The sequence below is a fragment of the Sprattus sprattus genome (assembly GCF_963457725.1).
Source record: "Sprattus sprattus genome assembly, chromosome: 13".
NCBI classification, from domain to species: Eukaryota; Metazoa; Chordata; class Actinopteri; order Clupeiformes; family Clupeidae; genus Sprattus; species Sprattus sprattus.
Genome location: NC_137911.1, coordinates 16757280 through 16781721, shown reverse-complemented (window position 1 = coordinate 16781721; position 24442 = coordinate 16757280). Strand labels below are relative to the sequence as shown.

General features: G+C 44.5%; 2 protein-coding genes across 2 annotated transcripts in view; one reads left to right on the top strand and one right to left on the bottom strand.

The window, feature by feature from the left end:
- The window catches only part of efcab11 (EF-hand calcium binding domain 11), a gene marked incomplete at both ends in the record, with an annotated part of 54653 nt that extends 33869 nt beyond the window's left edge, over positions 1–20784 (bottom strand). The window contains 5 exons of the mRNA XM_080849819.1: positions 7542–7632; positions 14119–14220; positions 20116–20155; positions 20325–20420; positions 20713–20784. Of these exons, the coding sequence (XP_080705945.1) occupies positions 7542–7632; positions 14119–14220; positions 20116–20155; positions 20325–20420; positions 20713–20784 (401 nt within the window). The remainder of the gene's footprint in view (positions 1–7541; positions 7633–14118; positions 14221–20115; positions 20156–20324; positions 20421–20712) is intronic.
- A 1100-nt stretch (positions 20785–21884) lies between these two features.
- Positions 21885–24442, top strand: part of tdp1 (tyrosyl-DNA phosphodiesterase 1) — a gene marked incomplete at its 5' end in the record, with an annotated part of 27536 nt that continues 24978 nt past the window's right edge. Inside the window, 5 exons of the mRNA XM_080849980.1 lie at positions 21885–22539; positions 22935–22978; positions 23088–23143; positions 23366–23462; positions 23851–23885. Coding sequence (XP_080706106.1) covers positions 21885–22539; positions 22935–22978; positions 23088–23143; positions 23366–23462; positions 23851–23885 — 887 coding nt within the window. The remainder of the gene's footprint in view (positions 22540–22934; positions 22979–23087; positions 23144–23365; positions 23463–23850; positions 23886–24442) is intronic.

Genomic DNA, 24442 nt, shown 5'->3' with positions numbered 1-24442 from the left:
CTGCTTAATCTGTTCTACTTGTCTCTGTGTCCCTTTTCTCTGTGCCTTTTCTCCTTCTTTGCTGCTCCCTCCCTCTCCTTGATATTCTCTCTCCTGCTCCCTCTCTCATTCTCAGTCTGTCCTTCCATCTCTTACTTTGTCTATCTTTCTCCCTCTTCTACCAAACTCACTCTATCTATCATTGTTTTCTTTTTAGTAGTGTAAAGGCTTGAATACTGCTTCAATGTTTTAAACCTGTTTTAATCTCTCTCTCTCTCTCTCTCTGTCTGTCTCTCTCTCTCTCTCTCTCTCTCTCCATTGTGTGTAAGAGCCCCGACCCTTTTCCTTTCGGCACGTGGCTTGACTTGCCGTTTTCTGAGTCTCATCGGACCCATTGAAATGTGATGTGAAGCCGTCCTCGGCCGCGGCTGTGTGGTGCCTGCTGAAGACTGCGTTCCCTCTCGTACCTCCTCCTCAGCTTCAGGCAAACACATCGCAGATCATTTGCATGAATGTGTATTTTTTTTCTTTCAGAGGCAAGGCGAAGGAAGAAAAGGAAAGTTTAATTTAAGATGGTAATTAATTCACTTTGACTTCATCAACCCTCATGTTCCCATATTAAAGACATTGCGAAAGAGAGTTGAACAGCAATAGCATGGAATATCTGTGGGTAAGCCACCAGTAATTTCTCTTTGATAAAGTCAAGAGGCTTCAACTTTTGCGCTATTCTTCTCTGTATGCTCAGCTTCAGAAGTAATGCAGTGGGAGAGATAGAAACAAATGCCACAACTGGCCTCTAGTTACAGTTATGATAATTCCTCTGCCTGTATCTGGATACTTTCTTTCCATAAATAATGAACTTGACCTTAAAAATCAAACAAGGAGTTGTGAAATAACAAAAATATAAATGCGCTAAGAGCTGCTTTGATTCTGATGTTGACTAAAACAGACAGAGACTGTGGATGCAACAGCAGAGGTACACACACACGCACAAAGAAAACAAACAACAATCTCCCTCCCTCCCTCGCTCAATCAAATGTACATACCAATTGATAAACATCCTGTGCCACCCCCACTTAGCTGTATTGTAATGTGCACCCCCATACTGAGTTGGTTAATTACAGTTTTTTTCCAATAATTTCAAACTTTTCTCAATACCATACCAAAAGTCACTGTTTCAAAACTCTTTATAGACGACACACCTCAGCACATCAATTAACCTTTGGTGCAAAATGTACCAAAACCCTAGCCTGGCCATTACCAGCCTGTGACTCCATTTCATTCCGTCTTTCAGTCTGGGCCAACCCAATGCATTTTGGTTTCCGAGATCGGCGGGTGCTTATCTTGAGGTTTAAAATCATTGGAGTTCCCTTAACCAATCAGCAACGTTTAGTAAGCATTCGGTAGATTAAACTCTTCCCAAAGCCAGTTGGGAGAAGAGCTACGACGTCCTTTCCAATCATAAAACTTACAAGAAAATACTCTTGTTCTCCTTTTAATTTTCTGATGTTCTCGAGAGTTGAGACAACTTTTCCGATAGCTTTTCGTGTCTTTTCCTCCAAGGCGAGTTTTGCGTCACAGCTCTGAACTGTTCGCTGATTGGTCCTGCAAAATTTTGAGTTCTGGAGACGATTGTCAATGGGGTTGGGCCAGACTGAGTATGAGCTTGAAATCAATTCAGGCGGAAATACGTAGGCTGGTGTCACCAGGCTACCAAAACCCTTCATACTTCACTATAAAGTGACTCTTGCTGCCATAGCATATGGTCTCTCCCATTAAAATACTTTATTTCTCAATGTACAACGAACTAAAAAACAGAGACAACTTGAAGCATTGCAAAATTGCAAGTGTTGCTGTATATTCAGTTGAAGTTTTACAGTGTTGCTGTACATTTTTGCACAGTTTAGTGTTGCATTGCAACAGAAAAGAAAAACGTATGACACGTATTGTACTGTAATATAAAATAAAAATACAGTAAATATGAAATTCAGCTAAATATATGCCTCAAGACAGCTCCATGCTACATTTTCTGTGGTATACTAGTACAGAAAAAAGTGTGTGACACTTGTCTTTCCTAGTACAGTAAGTTAAACAAAAACACATGAGGCTACCACTAGAAGTGTTCTGCAGCCCTGTCACGGTTGTGGTGCAACCGCACAGGAACGGCACACTCCTCCGCCATGTAGCGACTGCTAGCACAAAAACAAATACACTGATTAAAAAAATAAATAATAATCAAACCCATTTATTTCATGGACACAGTGCACCAGGTGCACCAACTGTGGGTCACTGAGAAAAGATAACTGGATTACTAACTAGTTTGTGGCCTCAGCTAGATGGTCGGTGCGACACAAGGAAGTGCTTGCCAGAAACACTGAACATTTATTTTGGTTCCCAGTGTAACTGGACTGCTGATTCCCTGTTATGGCAGTAGGGGTGATAAATGGTCTGGGCCAAAACACTTCGATGAGGTAGTGGGTTTTTACTAGAGCTGTCAATAGATTACAAAAAAATAACGAATTAATCTCACATTTTGAAATTCATTAATCTAGATTAATCGCGATTAAAAGTTAGTTTTTCTTCTACAGTTCTCCGCTGTATGTCACTCCTCTGTGTTTTTTTACTTCCAATGCAAAAGATCTCAATTTCCATATATTGTCAATAAAATGAGCTGTGACACCCAGGTAACACCCAGGTAATTGCTGACTGACGTCCAGTGGTCACCAGTAAAGGCGACGCTGGCAGCTTGCTCAAGGAGCTGAATTTTTTGTGCTATCTCGCCATCATAGGAATGTATGCACAAGGAATGTATGCGAGACACAATGGTGCCCCTCAACGGTAAATCGTAACAATTGTCCCCTTGAAGCAATTCGAATCACCTCCTGGCCGACAGTCACCAGACTGCTTAAGCGTTGGTAACCTTTTCACGGACTGGTCTAGTTATTTTCCTAGAGAAGTCGTGGAGTGTGGGTTTGGCGATCATCTAACCTGGGACTGCTTTCTGTCGGGTGCTTTGCATTTAGGTAGAAACTTAAAGACAAGCTGCTTCTGTGATAGCTATATTCAGCTTGACAAATGCCACATACAACTTTAGTGTGAGTATGTGTGTGTTAGAGTGTGAGTGAATGTGTGTGCTAGAGTCTGAGTAGAGGCAGAGGAGGCCAGAGCCCTTACAGCACAACTCCAGACCAGCGAGGACACATACAGCAGGTATTTATGGAAAAGCGATGGCAGATAGTTGCTCTGGAAACCACAACAACAAAGGAGGGGGAAAAATGTAAGAGAAAAAAATGTAGGAGCAAGAGAGAGAGAGAGAGGTGGGGAGAGAGAGAGAGAGATAAGAGGAACACACAACAGAGAGAGAGAAAGAAAGAAAGAAAGAAAGGAGGGAACAGAAAGAGAGGGAGGGTGGGAAGAAAAAAACAACTGCAGGCGCTGCTCAAGGTGCGATGGCACCAGCACTGCGTACCCCGGTCGTCATGGCAACAGGCAGCAGGGGGAGGCAAGTGTGTTAACATTCATTCAGGAAGGCAGCACATGTCCATAAATCTCTCTCTCTTTCTCTCTCCCCCTCTTTCCCTCTCCCCATCTTTCCAGCACAGAGAGAGAGCCACCACCCTCCACTGCTAATGGGGCCACGCCTGCAGGGCTCTCCATTGTTCTGCCATAATTACAATGCAAAAGGAGCAGGACAAGGGGACTGCTCTCTGTCCAAAACACACAAGCACACACACACACACACACACACACACACACAAAACCCCATATGGATATATACAGATACATACATAGAGGACAGAGTTAGGGTACTGGTCTTTTGCTCTGAGAAGGACCCCAGAACGCCCCCACTTATGAACACACACACATACATAAACAGACACACACACACACACACACACATACATAAACACATGTATAGACAGATGCTGGGGTGGGTTTTTCAAGGTGCACATGAAAAAAGCCAAGCTGTTTGTGACGGACCAAGCCAACACGGCTGCTTTGAGTAAGGCACCTAAGGCAAGGCATTATTATCTCTCACTTTGTTGTGATAATATGTCCTAAACACTGCCCTGGGCTGCCAGATAAACCTCCCAAACACAACACTTCAGCTAAGCTGCGTATCTCTCCCTTTCCACGCTCACCCGCTTTCTTCCCCTCTATCTCGCCTGACGTCCCTCCTTTCCCGCTTTCACTGCTTTCTTCTCCCGTCTCATACACGCCTGCCGCTCAGAGCCACACTGCATTACAGGCAGCAAGATGACACAGGAGAAGAGAGCAGGGGAGAGGAGGGGGAGGAGAGGAGAAGGAGAGAGGAGTGGAGAGGAGAGGAGAGGAGGTCAAAGGAGAGGAGCGGAGAGGGAGAAGAGAGGAGTTGAGAGGAGAAGAGTGGGAGGAGAGGAGAGGGAGAGGAGGCGAGAAGTGGAGAGGAGAAGTGGAGAGGAAGAGGAGGAGAGAAGTGGAGAAGAGAAGAGGAGAGGGAGAGGAGGAGAGGTGGACAAGGGTGGGAGGGGAGGAGAGGAGAGTAGAGGAGAAGAAGGTGAGGAGAGGAGTGGAGAGGAGAGAGCGGGAGGAGAGGAGTGGAGAGGAGACGAGTTAGAGAAAGAGAGAGAGAGAAGAAAAAGGATGGCAGAGCGGCGTGAAGGTTATGACTTTGAGCGTGCGTCTCTGGTGGGCTGGCTCAGGACCTGTGTGCTCTACACACTCAGGCAGGGATGTGCTGCGGGGGCCAGGTGCACACACACACACACACACACACACACACACACACACACACACACACACACACACACACTTTACTGAACAAAAGGCTGTAGTGTTGCACACTGTATGAGCCAAATCCATTACCTAGTATGATGAAGCCAACAGTGAATCTGAACGGAACGTGGCTGAAATCAGGTGCACACAGAGATCTCATGCACACACTCTCATGGAGGTCTGCAGAGCTTGTTAGGAGCTAAATCTGTTTGACACACAGACACAACCACACACGCCCACACACACTCACACACACAAACACACCCACACACACACACACATTTGAAATCAACTCTCTAACACACAAAGAACTTACACCCATGCACAAATACACTACAACACAAAGGCTAAATAAAAAGCCTAACTCTTGCTCTCGCACACACGTGACCACACCACACAATAAATCAGTTCAGGGCTGTATGTTAAGTGGCAAACACCACATCTCTCTACTACTGAAGATTTTTTTCACCTGAGATACACACACACACACACTCACACACACACACACACACACAGTTATACAAACATATGGATGCATGTAACTGACAGGGAAGACAGGGTTGGCACCCAGCACCATACCTCTTCCTCCCCTTGAAAGACAAATCAGCCAGGTGGTCTCTCTTTCACACACATACACACACATATATGAACACAAGATATGGATGCATGTACAAGACATGATAATAGCGTGCTAGCACACAGCAGCGGGATCTCAGAACTCAGAACTCAGAACTGTTTATTTGACAGCAACAATATTAGTACAATTGTAAGGATGGAATAACATACAATAAATTAGATACATGAAATAAACAATGAATTAAGATAAGTGTATAGAAAAGTATATGATGCTGTCGGGAGAATCCTATAAGGCTACATATTGTGCCGCTGGGAGAATGATAATAGCGTGCTAGCATACAGCAGCGGGAGCTGGGAGAATGATAATAGCGTGCTAGCATACAGCAGCGGGAGCTGGGAGAATGATAATAGCGTGCTAGCATACAGCAGCGGGAGCTGGGAGAATGATAATAGCGTGCTAGCATACAGCAGCGGGAGCTGGGAGAATGATAATAGCGTGCTAGCATACAGCAGCGGGAGCTGGGAGAATGATAATAGCGTGCTAGCATACAGCAGTGGGAGCTGGGAGAATGATAATAGCGTGCTAGCATACAGCAGCGGGAGCTGGGAGAATGATAATAGCGTGCTAGCATACAGCAGCGGGAGCTGGGAGAATAATAATAGCGTGCTAGCACACAGCAGCGGGAGCTGGGAGAATGATAATAGCGTGCTAGCATACAGCAGCGGGAGCTGGGAGAATGATAATAGCGTGCTAGCATACAGCAGCCCGGAGTGGTCGTCCTACTTTGGGAAACTCAGCAGAGCTTGAGGAGGGCTGAGAGAGACGAGTCTCTCCCTACACGGCCAAGCGGACACACCTCAGGGAATACACAACGCTGCCAGACACACACACTCATACACAGAAATGTGCACACACGCATACGCACACACATATACACAAATGCTACAAGTCTTCATCAACATGTCTGCCGGTGAAGCTGAGGACACATGTGAAATTGCACACACACAGACACACAAAGACACACATGCACACAATAAAATGCACACGCACACAGACACACATGCACACAATAAAATGCAAACGCACACAGACACACAGGCACACAATAAAATGCACACACACATGCACACAGACACACATATGCAGAGACAAATTCAAATACAAACACACACCCACATACACACACATACAGTACATACCCTACCAGCGTCACACAACCAGAGACATAGAAAAATACCACCTACTTGCAGCTCCCTCCCCAGACACACCCTCACACATTCACACACAGAGTCGCAAGGGAGTAGCCACCTGTTGGCAACCACAGTAAGCCATTAGGTAGACAGAAAAGAGACAGCGAAAGACAGAGTGGTGGCGAAGTGAGATTGAGATGTGGGTGGAGGGAACCAATGACGGTAAATAAATAAATAACAAATAAAAGGAAAATAAATAAATAAATAAAGCCCATTTTTCAGGCTCTGCGGGAGGTAACGGAGTGGGCACCAAAACCTAACCTTCCTTAACGATGCAGCTGGGTCTCTACTGGCTCCATTCCACAGCAGTCTACACACACCCAAACACACGGACACAAACACATACACACACACACACACACACACACACACACACACACACACACGGACAAACAAACCCACACACATGGACAAACGCACACTTGCAAGCACTCAAACGCATGCACATACACATTGTGCATCCACACACAAGCAGACAATCTCACACACATTCACACACCATCAGTCTGCAGCCTCCACCATGCCAGCGCTGCCCCCCTGGGAGTCCCTGAGACTGAGAGTGAGAGATGTCCCCCCCCAGCACCCACCACCCTCCTGCTGCGCTCCCCATTTGCAGCCATCTCTGTTGGCCGCCCCAGCACAGCGCACAGCTGCCTGGACAGGACCTCCACCACATCTCATTCATTTATTTATCTATTTATTTCTTTTCTTCACGTTTAGTTCTGCTGGAGGTTTCAGGCCAGGCGGCAGACTCCAACCCACACTAAACCGTTTCCATCCCATGATATTGTTTTCGAGTGTTAAGCGGAGCAGTGAGAAGCGATGGAAAACTTAATAAAAAAAAAAAAATCACTCTCTCTGATACACACACACACACATTCACTTTCTCTGATACACACACACAAACACACACGCACACACACACACACACACACACACACACACACACACATATGCACGCAGCCACATTGTGGTCTTACCGAAAAGCCTCCAACACCGTCCTCTCTGGCAGTCGTGGTGCCACGAGGTTGAACGCACGCTTGAAGTCCTCCAGTTTTAGGAAGCCACGACCTGCGGGAGGAACACAAAACACACACAGCATGAGACCCCACAGCAGAAATGGGTGGGTAAACAAACAAACTAAAAAAATCAAAAATAAACACAACACAGACTGACATACAGACAGACAAAGACAGATAGTTATCATCAGGTAAGAAACTACGAGATGGGAAAGATGACAATAATGAAAGATGACCACAGATAAATATTTTTGATAATATTTTTAATAAATCACCCCATGTTCTTTGGCTTGGGGAGTGTTCACATCAGTGATTGTGATCAGGAACTTTTCTAGGTTCTAATTTGAGGGGTTGTGGTTTAGAAAAGATGATTAAAGACAATGAGCTGCAGCAAGAGAGAGAGAGCGAGAGCGAGAGAAAGAAAGACAGATTAAAAGGAAAACTGAAGGACAAAAAAAGAGAGAGAGAGGGAGAGAGATAGAGAGAGAGAAATACATAGAGTGAGAGACAAGAGATAGAGAGACAGGGTAAGATACTACGTGAGGAGCCCAGTGTTGTGCTGTCTTTCCTGTGTGAGTGCCATTTCCTGAGCGCTCGCGGGAGCAGCTGCGTGTCACTTCGGGTCTTGGGCAACTTGGAAACTTTGATTTGCAGGCGATGGGTCCCCTGAGGGGCCTCGCCGTGGCCCCATCCGAAGGCAGGAATGAGAGGGGAATCTATTTAGTTCGTCTGCTGAATTGATGATCGAAGTGAGAGAACGCAGGGGGGATTAAATGAGAGACACGGAGAGCATGCCAACGTGCCCAGGAGAACCGCCGGGGGAACAGGCTAGAGCCAAGACCACAGGGTCGCTCTTCTACAAGGAGGACAGTGAAAAACTACAGGCTTTACATGCTCAGTCCCAGCTGCTTTGAACACACAGTGTTCAACACTCTCTCTTTCTCTCTTTATCTATTAATATGCAACTTAAAACAGTTGGCTGTCACTCCTCTATGACAGCATGTCATTGAACAGTGACAAGGCATCTGCCAATCAGTGGCAGTTAGAGTCAAAATGGTAGCTGCACCCATGGTAGTTTGTCTCTAAACCCTCAATTACACATGAAAAACAGTTTTTTAATAGAATTGAATTCAATAGACCAGAGATGAAGAGGAATTTTCTCATGGATAAACTAGGAGTTGAAAGACACTATGAGTAAAACACGTAAAGGAGATAAATAGTGGTAAATATGAATAAATAACTGACTGCTGAGTGAAGTGCAGTATGGGTATTGAACTGGTGAGTGGTGACACTGACACTGACAGACACTACAGTTTTCTTTACTGGGAAGTGCATATCCACACATACATGCATACAAACACACACACACACACACACACACACACACACACACACACACACACACACACACACACACACACACACACACACACACACACACACACACACACACACACACACTCACACTCACACTCACATAGACTAACACATACACACACTCTCTCTCTCTGCCTCTCTCTCTCATACACTAACACACTCACACAAATACACACACACACACACACACAGACTGGAAAATGACAGGGTTCCAGCACTGACAGACTCTATGAGGTTCTGTGATAGACGGGCCTGCTGTCTGTACGTGAGGCGAAAGAGTGCCACTTAGGCACCGTTTCCCCTCGATTTGTCGGCCATTGAAGACACAGATTGAGGTGGGGGGGTTGGCGTTATTGAGGGGGGGCATCATCACACTATTCCCTCGGCGCTCTGCACAGTGTGTGTGTATGTGTGTGAGGGGGGCGGACACAGACACACACCATTATTGGCATCCTGTCAGGGCTATCAGACAGCCAAAGTCTGGACATCGGGTTTTTAAGCTAAGTTGGCAAGGGAACAGACACTTTTTTTTATTCCCCCTCAATCCGCCAGAGGCTAGAAGAGAGAGACGCTGGGCTATGATACAGACTGTCTTCCTTGTCAAAGGATGCTCCAGGGCTTGTTTGTTTGTAATGTATTCATACATGTGTTTCGTGTTCAGTCATGTCTGCTCAAAGGGAAGATACGATGTCAAGTGCTTGAGAAAACATGGCAGCATTAGCAACAAATTAAGTGCATTCACTGTACATCAGCATGTGTTTACTCACATTCACTACATCTAAGCAGGTGGGACTCTTACCGCTTCTGTTTGTGAATTCAACGATTCCCCCTTCCACACACAGGAAGCTTCTGACCACTTCTTTTGATCAGTTAGTGGTGGACTTTGACAAAGAATCACAACTACGATAAACTGTAGTTTACTTGCAGGAAATGCCACTTCAGTCAACTTCCCACTCGTTTTTTGTTTTATAAACATCTTTGTGGAATCATGGCTGACATGGCTTGCATGGATCTGTCCCTGTGGCGTCCCTGTTCTGGTCATGTTCCGGCCCTGTTCTAGCCCTGTTCTGGTCATGTTCTAACCCTGTTCTGGTCATGTTCTGGTCATGTTCCGACCCTGTTCTGGTCATGTTCTAACCCTGTTCTGGTCATGTTCTGGTCATGTTCCGTCCTGTTCTGGCCCTGTTCTGTTGATGATCCAGCGTAGGAGTGGGAGTTGCAGGAGCTCCAACACAAACAGTTGACTTAGTGGGCCACTGCATTTCTAGCATGCAAATACTCCTTCAGAGTTCGTGACTTTTCTCTCAGCGTAGACCAGAGCTGGCTGTGCCCTCTGGTTTCTCTCCCATTCACTGCTCTGGTATGGAGCTGTCCAGAGAAGAGAAGGTGTAAGGTGTAAAGATTTAAAGATTTAAGGCTCAGTCCTTGAGGGACTGCGGCGAGAATGAGTACCGGAGACCAACGTCACCCAGGCGTGACTGAGCGTGCTCTGCAGAGGGAGAGGCTTTCGCATGCACAAGGAGGCCTTCTCAAACACAAGCGTTTCCCTCTTTAATGGCGGGTCAAGTGGGGCTAATGAAGTAGGATCCCTAGGCCATTTCAACCAGATTGAATCAAAGTCACCTGGTACACTCTCGCTATGGTCACACACACAGACACACACACACATACACACACACTCCGTCCCCCAACTAGCCAGCTGAAATACATTCAGTAACAAAATTAATTTAGTTAATTATACCCCCGTCTCTCGATGGAATACCCAGCAAACAACTTCACAAGAGACAGGCGCAATCTGAAAAAAACGGTAAATGTAATAAGCTTGAAGGCGACCTAGCAGACTTTGAATTCGACAAGATATGTTTCAAGAATTGCAGGTCACAAGCAGGAAGTTGGCCACGGAAAGAAGAGAGGCACTCTGGGAGTTTTTAGCGGTGGCCTAAATTAAGCAGCTGACTTACAGCTGTATCGACCGCTCCGCTCGTTGCCATGCGCAGGTTTCCATGCCTACAGAGGCCGGGCAGAAGTAAGGGTAAGAGAGAGAGAGAGGGGGGGGGGGGGAGAGATGGAGCGGCAGGGCCACGAGAAGAAATGAAACACAAATCCTATTTATTTATGAAACTAGCAACCTCGCCAGTCGGCCCAGGAAGCGGCCCTGCTACAATGGATCGGGGCGATGGCAGAGCATGGATCAATGCCCCATTTAACGGGGAGAGGAAAAGGAGCCAGACAGGTAGAGTAGGGCACCTAGCGCCCTCTGTTGGGGAACGGGAAAAACTGCAAGCCTTTGTGTGCTACTGGATTGAAACATTACCTTGACTAATGGACTTTTAACAAACAAAGCAACTGCCATTGTTTGAGCTTAAATGGACTATGCCGTGGTTTAGAGAGGCAAACCTATTTTTCAAAGGATATATTTAAAACAGATACAGTGGATGAAACTGGGTCTCTTGGTCATTAAACTGCGTCTCCAGTAGACTGAGGTTTCCTGTAGCCCTGGGTGGGTAGAGGGCTGTGGAAAGAGAGAGAGAGAGAGAGAGAGAGAGAGAGAAAGAGATGGGGGGATGGGCGCAGGGGCATGAGGGCACCTCTGGAAGTGGCCTGCATCTGAACCCTGTGAATCATGCCCCAATCTGAGTCAGGGTTTCTGGGACAGCAGTGGCTCTGGCGATGCCTGCCTGCCCCACTTCCGCGCTGATAACTACACAGCACTGCGTGGCTTCTTATTACTGCTGAGCGTCTATGCACGAGCACTCTGTGCAGGCACGGGATGCATTATGACTTTGTTACAGTGGCAGGGAAACGGCTGCACGTGTGACATGCTCACAGCCCTTCATTTGGCTTAAAAGATCCAGCCTTCAGAGGAGCTGTGAAGGACATCTATCATTCTGCTGATCAGACACCCGAGATGAAGCCCCCAGTAATGCATAGAATCAGGAATGTATGTGATGTTCAAAGACAGGTAGAGAGAGAGAGAGAGAGAGAGAGAGAGAGCTTGATGACCACCTTTCGGAAGAATTAAGAAAAGGGGAAGTCTTTGCTACATAACCAAAGAAAAGACCAGAGGCTCTTTACAGACCAGTTTCAGAACAGAGGAATCTGCAACCTTATATTTTTTTTAAACAACCCAGATACATGGCACACTACAATTACACACCATTGCTCCACCATCATTCAAAAAGGGTGTCAGTGATGAATGGAAATTACAGATACACGAGAATGGAGATTCGGACTATGCAACAAGGATACATTTACAAATCTGAAACAGTTAGAATAAACATTCTATGAAAGAGAGAAAAAGGTTAATCTGCAAAAGAACATGGTTCCAAAGATCTTGGTTCAGAGCGACACAAAGCAAACTCACGGAGGAGAAATCTGCTGACGACGGTGACCCCGATAACTCTACAGAGATTTTGTTTCTGCCAATGTGAAGGAGCAGCTTACAAATGTGGAGATATAGCTGGTTCAACTGAGAGGGACTATGAGTAACCTGGAACCCACCCCAACAGCACCCATAAACACAAATATAGAAAAAAAAAAGGGTGGCAGCTATCTTTGATGACAGGAGAACTCAGGCAGTTAAAAGAAGACAGTGATGCACATACGAGAGAATTGTCATGCCTGACGGAAAAATCAGTGAAAAACAACTGGAGCAACTGCATCAATCTCTTCACTGCCACCCACTACATTAAAATGCTAAAAGAGCAAGATCCAGGGACTTCAGTGCTTCTTCCATCAGTCATCATCAGTTTTTCTGATTCTACAACCCACCCTCAACCAGAACGGCCTCTATGACCACTTCCACCTCCACAGAGAAGCAATGCCAGCTCTTGCCAAGACCCTGAAGGATGTGGCTCTCGATCGCACCCTCAGCACCACACAGAGAGAGCCTTTCCACACCTGAAGAAGCACTTTACAGGACCTTTCCCAAACACACCAGCAAGTCCCTCCGCCTCAACAACTCCCTCACAGGCATTGGAACAACCCAGTGGATAGCTCTAGGCCACCCCTCTTTGGACAGCCCATGACCAGGAAAAGGCGTCCAAACGTCCAAAGGCCAGCTCCTGCCCAGCCTTACAGCCTACTACAGCAACAGCAGAGTTTCACTGAGGATGCAATCAAAATGGCCGGGTCTACCGCTTGGAGGGTGGACACGCTAACTTCTGTACCACCAACACCCCTATATGTGTATAGGTATGTAAATTGTATATAGATGTATAAATAGATTAAAAAATATTCCTAGAGCTGTTAAACATAAACATCAATGTTGTTTATGTAAAATAGCTAGAGCCTAAATATGAATTAATTCAGCATTGAAAATTGCATGTTGGAATATGCAGGGCCTAAGTTCCTCAATATTGGCTGTTAAGACTAAAAATCCAGACAAGACCTCTGACATCCTAATTTTACAAGAGACATGGATCTGGGGAGATTTGTCAACTGGCTGTCTAATAGGCTTCAGGGAAAATAGTATTTTCATCGACAAAACTAAAAGGGGTAACACAGGGCAGAGACTCAGGGGGAATGCTAATATGGTTTAGGCAGAACTGACACATTCATTGGAAACCATTAAAACAGGAGAATGTTGCATTTAGCTGAAAATAAAAAAAGAGGCCGTCTCTACAACCAATGATATTTTCTTATGCGCAGCATATATATAGATCCCTCCTTTTAAATCCCCTTACCATAAAGAGGAGTGTTTCTCCATGTTAATGGAGGAGAAAAGACATTTTTCGGGCAAAAACCAAATATACCCTCACAATGACGAAGGCATTCATTTAATACTAAAGGACAAATATATTTCATTAATCAGCAATAAGGACAAAGCTAAATCTAATACTGAATACTGACAATCAGTACAAAAACACACAGAAAAAACACATGGACCCAAAAAAACAAATACTACGCGTTGATTGAAAGAATCTATAAATACAAACAGCTTCTGGCAAAACTGGAACAAACTCTGGGAAACCAAAGAACAATTTGGCTATATAAAACAGAAACACTTGGAAACACTTATAAAAATGTAACTAGATTCGATATATTTTCATGTATTGTATTGTTTCAGCAATACTGTTCCACAGTCATGCCAATGAAGCTTGTTTGAATTTGAGTTTGAGAGAGAAAGAGAGGGAGAGAGAGTGGGAGAGAGTGAACATACACTGAGCATCAAACGCATTGAAGATCCGCCTCGTCTTCTCATTGCGATACTCCACAGACAACTTCTTCCCCATGAGAGGCACAAACTGCTCCAGAGGGACCCCTATCAAAAAGAGCCAAGAGCGGGGGAGGGAGAGTGACAAAAAGGGAACGAGAGAAAGACAGAGAGAACATTTAGAAGGGAAGGGGTGAGAGACAGAAAGAGAGAATCAGAGTTAGAGTTCAAGTTAGAGAGATTGGGCATAGGACAGAAAGAGAGTGTCAGAGTTAGAGAAAGAGAGAGAATGAAAGGGAGAGAGAGTTAGAGAGAGAGAGAAAGAGAGAGAGAAAGGGAGAGAGAGAGTTAGAGAGTATATAAACTATTTTTATTAACAATTGACCACAGACCTTTGTCTAAACACCATTTATGTGAAGAAAGTCAGACATTGTCAGTGACTTGGAGAGAGAGTACAGTAAGGGAAAAGAGATGGGTTTCTCCTGCTCTCCTGTGAAGTGCCTGCACATCCTTTACATGGCAGTCATGTGAATGGCCGCAGGAATAGCCTTATATGTCCCCACGCGCACCTGCAGGAAAACTTATCTCTCTCTGAGACACCACACCACACCACACCAAACCACGCCACGACACACACCAAGAGGGGCGGCCACAGACTGACTGAGCTCAGACTATGTGTGTGTGTGTGTGTGTGTGTGTGTGTGTGTGTGTGTGTGTGTGTGTGTGTGTGTGTGTGTGTGTGTGTGTGTGTGTGTGTGTGTGTGTGTGTGTGTGTGTGTGTGTGTGTGTGTGTGTGAATACATGTGTTGGTGTGTATGTGGTACGAAGACTTAAGCAAACCAAACGAGGATGGGGATGGGGACAGTAATACTAGAGAGAGAGGTCCTAAGGCCAGGCTTATTGGTTCACTCTCCATTGCTGCTAGTGGCAAACAAACTCAAGCAGCCACGGAGATGCCATCAAAGTACTACTGACTACCGACAAGCATCTGCACCTGGGACCCAGGGCTTTTCAATTGCATAATGTGTGGATTAAATCAACACAGCCATGAGGATTAGCGCTTGAGTATCTTGAAGATATATATATTAAAAAAGAGGCAAAAAAGGAAAAAAAAAGACAGGGGCCCAGAGAATATTCATTGGAAGACAACCTTAGCGAAAGGTCAGAGTGTCAGCTATACAGGGATTCATCAGATCTGAGCAGATTAAAGGGAAATGTATTAAGTGAGAAGACAGCATGCAAAACAGACCCAACGCTAACATTAATTCCATCAGCTGTCGAATGAATACTGCAGCTCCTCTAAATCAGGAAAGGAGTCTACACTGACAATAGCTGTGCAAACACACATTTACACACACACACACACACACACACACACACACATATTTGGTACACACTATGAGCATATATTATCAGGCAGACACACACACAATTCATCAAACAAATCTGGCATATGCAGATACAAACGTCTACTAGCCACCTTGGAATTAAGCACACACACACCACAGCACACACACAGCACACACAGCACACACACACACACACACACACACACACACACACACACACAGTGAAATATTCGAGTGTGCCAGTAAATGAAAGGATGTGTGCAGTGTAGATTCCTCCAAAAATCATGTCAGTCTGTCAGTCTGTCTTAAGAGTAGGATTAACGGTAAAGAGGAGACAGGAGAAGGGGGAAAAGAAGGAAAGTATAAGATGGGAGGAGGGGAAGGAAGGGAGGAGAGGAGAAAAGTAGAGGGGAGCAGAGAGGAAAGAAGTGAAAAGCCACACAGTGTGAAAAGGGCAGGTGAGAGGAGAGGAGAGGAGGAGAGGGAGGAGGGGAAGGAAGGAAGGAGAGGAGAGAAGAGGAGGGGGAAAGAAGGGGAAGAACTGGAGAGGAGAGAAAAGCAGGGAAGAGGAGAAGAGAGGAGTGGAGAGACAAGGAAAGGTCCTCAGTGAAAAAGAGATAAGAGAGGAGAAAAGAGAAGACAAGAGGAAAGTGGAAAGGAGTCAGAATAAAGGCAAAGGAGAGAGAGAGAGGGAGGGAGAGAGGAGAGTAGGTAATTCCCATTAGTTCCATTCCCCTCCTCCACTCTATTCATCTCCTCCGTGCTCCACTCTGCTGTGCTGTCCTGTCCTCCCCTCCCCTCTCCTCTCCTCTCCACTCGTTTCCTCTCCTCTCCACTCCTTTCCTTTCCTCTCCTCTCCTCTCATCTCATCTCCTTTCCCACATTCCTTCTCCTCTCCACTCCTCTGCTCTCCTGTGTTCCATCCTCTCTGCTCATCGCTTCTCCTTTCCTCCCAACTCCAGCATGAGTCACCCAGCGGTCTGCGTCATTTGTCACTTTGCACCAGGGAACACACTTTACATGCACACAAACACACACACACACACACACACTCAAGAACACATACACAAGCACAAGCACACAATCACACACACACACACACACACACACACACACACACACACACACACACACACACACACACAATCAATCAATCAATCTAATACATGGTAGAACACAAACACACAGTCAGCCTAACACAAGTTCGAGACATGCACCAGAAATCACCTGTGTACCCACACACACACTGGGATACTGGAGCATGTTGAGTCACCAAAACATGCAAACATATAAAAAACATCTAAATCCCACGCAAACACACTGCACACACCCTCCATGCACACACTACACACACCCACCATGCACACACACACACACACACACACTACACACACTCGCACAGACACCCTCCACAAACACAAGCACAAACACACACAAACATACTCCACACACCCTCCTCACACACACACACACAGACCCTCCTCACACACACACACACGCACACACAAAGCTACATCACACACACTCCTCAAACAATCATACTCCACAGACCCGCCTAACACACACACTCCCTCCTCACACTCACATGCACACACACTCCTCACACATGTATCAAATGCACACAGAAGGCCACTGCTGTCTGAGGTATATATTTAGACACATTCTAACATATGCAAAGCAGTTGCTTGAAAATGCTGTTGGATGCACAGACATACTCCCTCAAACACATACAAGTGTAATCATTGTCATCATGCTCCAAAATCACGAACATGAAATAAAAAACGTACACACACACACACACACACACACACACATGTATGTGCACAAACATGGTTACGTCACTGACATACAATAAACACATTTTCATACCTACAAATATGTTAAATCACTAACATACTAAACACACACTTAAGCACACACCTACACGTACACACACACACTCACACACTCACTCACACACCCACACATGTAACACATGCTGTGTCGTCTATTGGAGCTCTTTAAAGTGTGGCCATCTATGCTCTGTCACACCTCTCCAATCACCAGGCAACTGGAGCACAGGTTGGGGAGGAGGGGCAAACTATTTGATACAAACAATATTTTACTGGATGTTTGCTGCGCCCGACAAGATGTGAATGCAAAGCAGACATCCTTTTACAACCTCTCTTTCTTCCCTCTCATTCTCTATCCCCCCTCTCTCTTCCTGTCCCTCTTTTTGTCTAGCCTCCCTTCTCTCTACCCCCACCTCTCTCTCGCTGTCTCTCCCTCTTTTCCTCAATCCCAACCTTTTATCTATCCCTCTCTCTTTCACTCTATCTCTTTCTCGCTTTACCCCCCACTCTCTCTCTCTCTCTCTCTCTCTCTCTCTCTCTCTCTCTCTCCCTGACACCTATGCTCTAAAAATGCTGCCGAGGCATGGGTTCAGTTTTTTCATCAGCTGCTTGGTACAGTTAATTTACACATTAGTTTCAGCCGTGCAATCCATTCTCCACTGATGCCAGTGTGGGTTGTGTAAATACTATGTGCACCATAAACACATGTGTCTAATGTACTAGCAAATGTACTTCCAACTGCAATATGCTTATAGCACGCATACAAATTACTGCACGCAAGTGATTCAAAGCATACAATGTGAATGCAGACAAACACACAGTTTTGCACACACACACACATATATATATATATACTGTATATATATATATATATATATATATAATTTATATAAATATATATGTATATGGTAGGGTAGTGCTTAAGGCCTCAGACATTATGAAATAATTGCAGTCATAACCATTTGCTATGCCTGCTCTTCACAGGATTCTAAATAGTCCCCCACTGCTGTGAAGACACGGAGACACAGACGCAGAGAGCTGGGCAGAAATGTAGGTTAGACAAAGGCAGACACTGAGTACCGTAGGGTACACTAAGGAACCGTAAATGTGCTCCGTCTCTCTCTCTCTCCCTCTATCAGTGTCTGCCAAAAGAGCCAGAGACAGTCTAGCCAAGCCCACGTCTCACCACTCTTCAACCCACTCGCTCCCCACCATCACTAATTTAGTAATCACATGAAATCCAGAAGAGGAGCAATTTAATTCTCCGTTTGCTCTGAGCGAGATTTAATGGTGGAGTGTTTCCTCACACCAAGCGTGCCACCCTAACTAGATTATCTTCTGCTTTCCTATGGGCCAGTATACAAAAGCAATTTGCTCGTGGCAGAAAACAAGAGACAAATTACTTACTTATCTAGGTCTTCAACCATTCAATGTCTCCCCTCGCATAAAAAAAAAGGTCTCGCCAACTGGCGCCCCTCACCCCCGCCTTCTCATCGTCTTCTTCAGCGCTCCTGTCTGTCAGAGGGCCCACGCATGTTCCATGCCAGAAATTATTTACTGCCTTTTGTCAGCCCTCTTTAATTACCAGCAGTGCGTAAAACGATTACACAAAATCTAAGTGAAGCCTCCTTTCATACAGCATTGCATCTCATTTAAGAGACATGACTTCTCTCAGCACCTAAAAAAATTAGGGAATTGCACGACATTACTATGGTTGCCATGGAGCTTATCACCGAGAACAACCCGGCTCTAACACCTCAATGAAGCCCATTACAGTGTGCATTTACAAGGCCTTTAACGGCACTTCAAATGAACCAACCCTGCAATTTAATAATGAAAACAATTGTGGTTGTGGGTTGCGAGATTGTATGGTTGAGGGCACCAGCACATCATTTCTTAGAAATATGTATTAGTCCAGGTTATCAATTCTGATGTTTTCAAACCATTTATCAAATAGCATATATCAAGCTCAGGCTTATTTTTCACCACATAGTAAAAATGGGTATGAACTGAAACTGCTGAAGCCAATAAAATAGCATAGATGAAACCGTAAGTGGCTGTTTACAGCTTCTTACCCTGCTAAGTGACCAACTGACACTATGCAGGGCGAATAGAGCACTGTAATGCGTGCAAGAGTATACCTTAAGGCCAAGAAAAGATACTTGCTCCATAATGAATGTATAAACAGATTCTATGCATAAAAAATAACACAGTATTTGCTATATCTACAGTGCCCATAATTTGAATATGTCCAATGCTGTTTATGATGCAAAGTAAAGCATGGCTGTGAATGACAGTGAGACAATGTTTACGCTTCAAGCATGTGTAAATATAGCCTACATAAACACACTGTAAGCTAGCGGTTGCTAGGTTAGGCCTACTGCACTGGATACACTGCTGGACTCTGTGTGCACATCACTCCTCCAGGATATCTATGCTGTGTGAGGACACAAAGGAAGTTCTGTCTGGAAAGATGAGGTGTGCATGAGGTAAGTTTCTGATGCAAGGCAAAGGACTACTGCAGGGGCACAGATCATGGCCCTGACCCTCTCCCTCTCCCTCTCTCCATCAATTTCCCAAAATAGTCACTTGAAAGAAATCTAATCTAAACTAATCAAGTCAGAAGAAGAGGTGTATAATGAATAAATACATTCAGCGTAATTCAGTTGATATAGAACACTGCATAACTGTGAAAAACGCTGACTGACAAAACTATGTTATATTCCTACAAATTCCAATCATATACTTATAGGACTGACTAATGCATATTGATGTGGAGAGATTGTAACAGCAGTAAATTAAATCGTTTTAATGAGTCATACCTGTCGAAGTGCAGTTGGCCATTAAGTGAATAGTTTCTGACTGCGGAAGGGAAGACAGTAAAGGCATTAACATGGAAACCTATACTTGGAAGATGAACAACTTATTCCCTCATCTACAAAACATGAGCAATGGCGCCCTCTAGTGAAACAACGACGCATACGAGGTATCACGCAATACACTTTTAATTAAAAAGCAGAGCAAAATTCACCTTTGATGGCTTGTATCCAAAAAGCATGACAACCGCCAGCTTCATGTCCTCTCTGCTCAAGTAACCTTTCTTGTCAACGTCACACAGTTGGAAAACCTTTATCGATACAACCGTGGAGACAGTTTACATTGTAAATCTGATACATCACAAATAACAGTTAGTACGTAGCCTAACCTGACCTCGAAGTTTTAGATATAAGTTCTTACAACTGAATCCATACATGAATAACACCAAAACAAGATCAATTCACAAACTAGTAAAGTAAGTGCTAATGATAAGAGCCTTATCAAGACGGTTAACGTGAGCTGGCTCAACTCATTTGTTTTGGACATGACAGGTTTCTTAGCACATAGAGCAAACATAGCTATCGTTGTTACACGTTGGTTACCTCCTCAAAACGCTTTGTATCCATATCAGTTATGTTTCGTTCGCGTTGACAGAAACTAAAAGTGGAAAACATTTCGCAATTGCACACGTTGGTAGAAGCAATGCCCAGGGCTCTGCAGTGCCTGTGTACCGAACGTCTTGAAGTTGCCATGGAAACTCTGTGTCTTGACTCCATTGGTTACTAATTTCTTCCTGAAAAGGCGGGTCTGAACTATCCGTTATTACGATTGGTTTCTTACTTCGCGCCACTCAAATGCATTTGTTAAAGGCACGGGGAGATCACTAGTAATGTCTCGTTTTTATTCGTATTCATCGACAGTAAAATTGACTTTAAAAATCGCTGATGATGGAAACATATGTTAACACGAAGCAACTAAGTCGTCAGACGATACATTACATACTTTTTAACGCTGAGTAGGACCAATAACGGCGCTTCAGCGTTTGCCGGGAAGAATAACAGGGTGACATCCTGTGTCAAAAAAAAAAAACACAACAAAGTAGCCTTTGAACACATGTGATGGGACAATCGAGCACCGTGGTCAACTAAAAAACGTCGAGCTTAAATCTCAGCTGCTTTGTTTTCTTGTCCTTCTTTCCTGCCTGAACAATGATGAACTCACATTACTGCCGCTAACTCATAAGCATTGTATTCCATGTAAACGTGTACAATTGAACTTGCTGATAGTAAATCAGTTTTACCGCCGCTAAAGTAAGTCTAAATGTCTTTCTTTTATGCAGCCAATGTTGCATGCAACATGCAAGTAGCATTTAAACATTGGGTCGAATAATGAAAATGATCTTGTCCAGTACAGTATAGATGTGCAGCAACATAGATGTAGTAATCTGACTTCGCCAGGATACCCATATTACTCATCTGATATCTGCACATTCCTGGTATAAGCTGCGGTCTGATTGCAGATGGAGTTGAGGTGATGACTGCAGCTGCAATGATTTGAAAACTCGTGTCATAGTTAGAAAAGGCTATGAATCATTTTAAGTTTTGAAATTCAATGGGGTAATAACTGGCGCTCTACAAGGCGTCAGGGGTTTGTTACATTATTAATGTCCAGTCTCTTGTATATCGTAAGCAGGCATTTGACATGCATGTTTTAACTACAGCATTGTCTATATATTTATTTCTAATTTATTTGTTTGTTTTTGCTGTGTTTAAGAATGTCTCAGGAGAGTGCACATGGCAAATGGACACTCTCCGATAGTGATGATGATGATGATGATGTGCCATCCTCCCAAGCAAACAACATCAAAACAGAACGAGTAGAACCCCCTAAACAAGACACAAGGAAGACGGAACCATTAACAAGGAAGGTTGATTCATTCTTTCACTCAAACACAGACACCACCGATGTCAAATATGCGCCATCCTTAGTGGTGAAGAAGGAGGAGGAGAAGCCCTCAGTCCTAGTAATGGGCTCGGAGGCCAGGCAGACAGCTCATGCCAACCAGCAGAAGCCAATGAAGTTTGAGAGCAACCCCTCGCCTTCCGTCAAGAGGAAGAGGGAGACGGAGGAGGCAGGGGCAGGCTGGGCCATGTCGAGCAGCGATGACGACGATGACAACAAAGGCAAGGGCATCCGAGCTGGACAGCAGGCCCAACCCAAAAAAGCAGCCCCAGTCCAGTCCAGTCCCAAAAGGGTGAAGAAAGAGGATACTCGGCCACCCAGCCCCCATGGTCGGACCTATTATATCGACGAGCCTCCAGACTACTTTGAAACCAGCATCAACGAGGAGACTGAGACGTACCGTTTCTATCTAAACAAAGTGGTGGGGCTGGACAAGAAGTACAACACTGGAGCCGTGCACATCAGAGGTACCAGGCTACCACACTACCAGGCCGTAGCTTCAGAGACAGGCTGTGAAGTGATGTACACAGGCAGTATTAGACAGGCTGTGAAGTGATGTACACTAGGCAGTATTAAACATGCTGTGAAGTGATGTACACTAGGCAGTATTAGACAGGCTGTGTTATGTGATGTTGTACACTAGGCAGTATTAGACAGGCTGTGTCATGGAGATGGACTATGGCATGATGTGAAAGAAAATAGTGAAATAGTGGTTTGTGATGCACCAAATACATACTCATTCATTCAGGAGTTTTATCATATAAATGTGATGTGTTATTTTGTGTGTGTGTGTGTGTGTGTGTGTGTGTGTGTGTGTGTGTGTGTGTGTGTGTGTGTGTGTGTGTGTGTGTGGTGTATCTAGAAATTCTCTCCCCTATGTTTGGAACTCTAAAGGAGTCCGTGCAGGTATAGTATTGCTTACTCCTACAAACAGCGTTTATTGATTCTGGTGTATCTGTGTGTGGGAGTCTTTGTTGTGTCTGCATTAATGAAGCATTTGTATCTACTTCTGCAGTTCAACTACTGCTTTGATATCCCTTGGATGGTGAAACAGTACCCTCCGGAGTTCAGGTATGAATCCAACTGCACCACACCGACTACATCATGGAACATTAACAGGAACATGTTTTATGCACTAAAAGCAACACTAAATCTTGAATAATTATTTTAGTTGTTTTTGTTAATTATCAATCACAGAACGGTCCTCTGAGTTAAGTTATGCTCTTTCATTCTCAACACACACACACATACACACATACACTACTCACATGAGCTCATCTGTTTGTGTCTCAGCGATAAACCTGTCTTGATTGTTCATGGCGAGAAACGCGAGTCCAAGGCCCGATTGATCCAGCAGGCACAGCCATATGCCCACATCCGCTTCTGCCAGGTTGAGTACAATTAACCAATCTGTTTGAGGGAGAAAATGAGATGGTGAATATAAATTCCCCCTCTCCCAGCGGAAGGTATGACTGCAGTGTGTGTATCTGACCACCAGGGGGAAGCAGAGGCCAGTCCCTCTGTGTGTGTGTTTGTGTGTTACTGTCTGTGGCATAAATGAGACATGTAGCAGGCTTAAGATGATACATCCCCTCAGGGATACCCACTTTTCAGTCACAGAAATGAAATCATGAATAAACTTTGGTGAATGCTAAGGTAATTGTTAGAAATAAAATGCTTTCTCAAGTAGGCAAAGTACATTTTCCGAAATATGGTTGTGTTAAATCAAGTTTTATTGACAAATTTGATTTAATTTAATTGGTATTTTGTTCTGACAGGCTAAACTGGATATTGCCTTTGGCACACATCACACGTAAGTGTTCATTTTCTTCCTCTGAGTATTAAAACATTTACATCATCCTGCACTTAAAGTAGATGTGTATTTCACACTACTAGCAATGCAAGGTTTTTGCCATCATTGGATCTAGTTGGTAGAGTGATCTGTAAATCGTGAAATATGTAAATCAGATTTTCTAAACTCACTTACTAAACTTACTCTTGCTGGTCTTGGTTTTCACATAAATTAAACACTTGTAGAAACACGGTGTAGAAAATGGCATGTGACCTATCCAAAAGACAGCTATAAAAATTGCAACCATATCGGAGTTAATGCTGGAGTTTCTATAATTTAATACTGCTGGCTGTTAGAGCAATCATTAGACAATGCACTGTTTCCCCCATGCATTTAGCTTCAACCATATAATCCTGCTCAAGCCCAACCAAGCCTAGCAAATAGCTTAGAGCAGCTTGAGTGTACCCCAGCTTATCATAGCCGTTCATAATTACGCTTTTGCATGTTAAAAGCGTGGATGTGTTTTTTTGGGGAGGCTGTAATTGCTGTCTGACAGTAATGATCTCAACCCGTCTCAT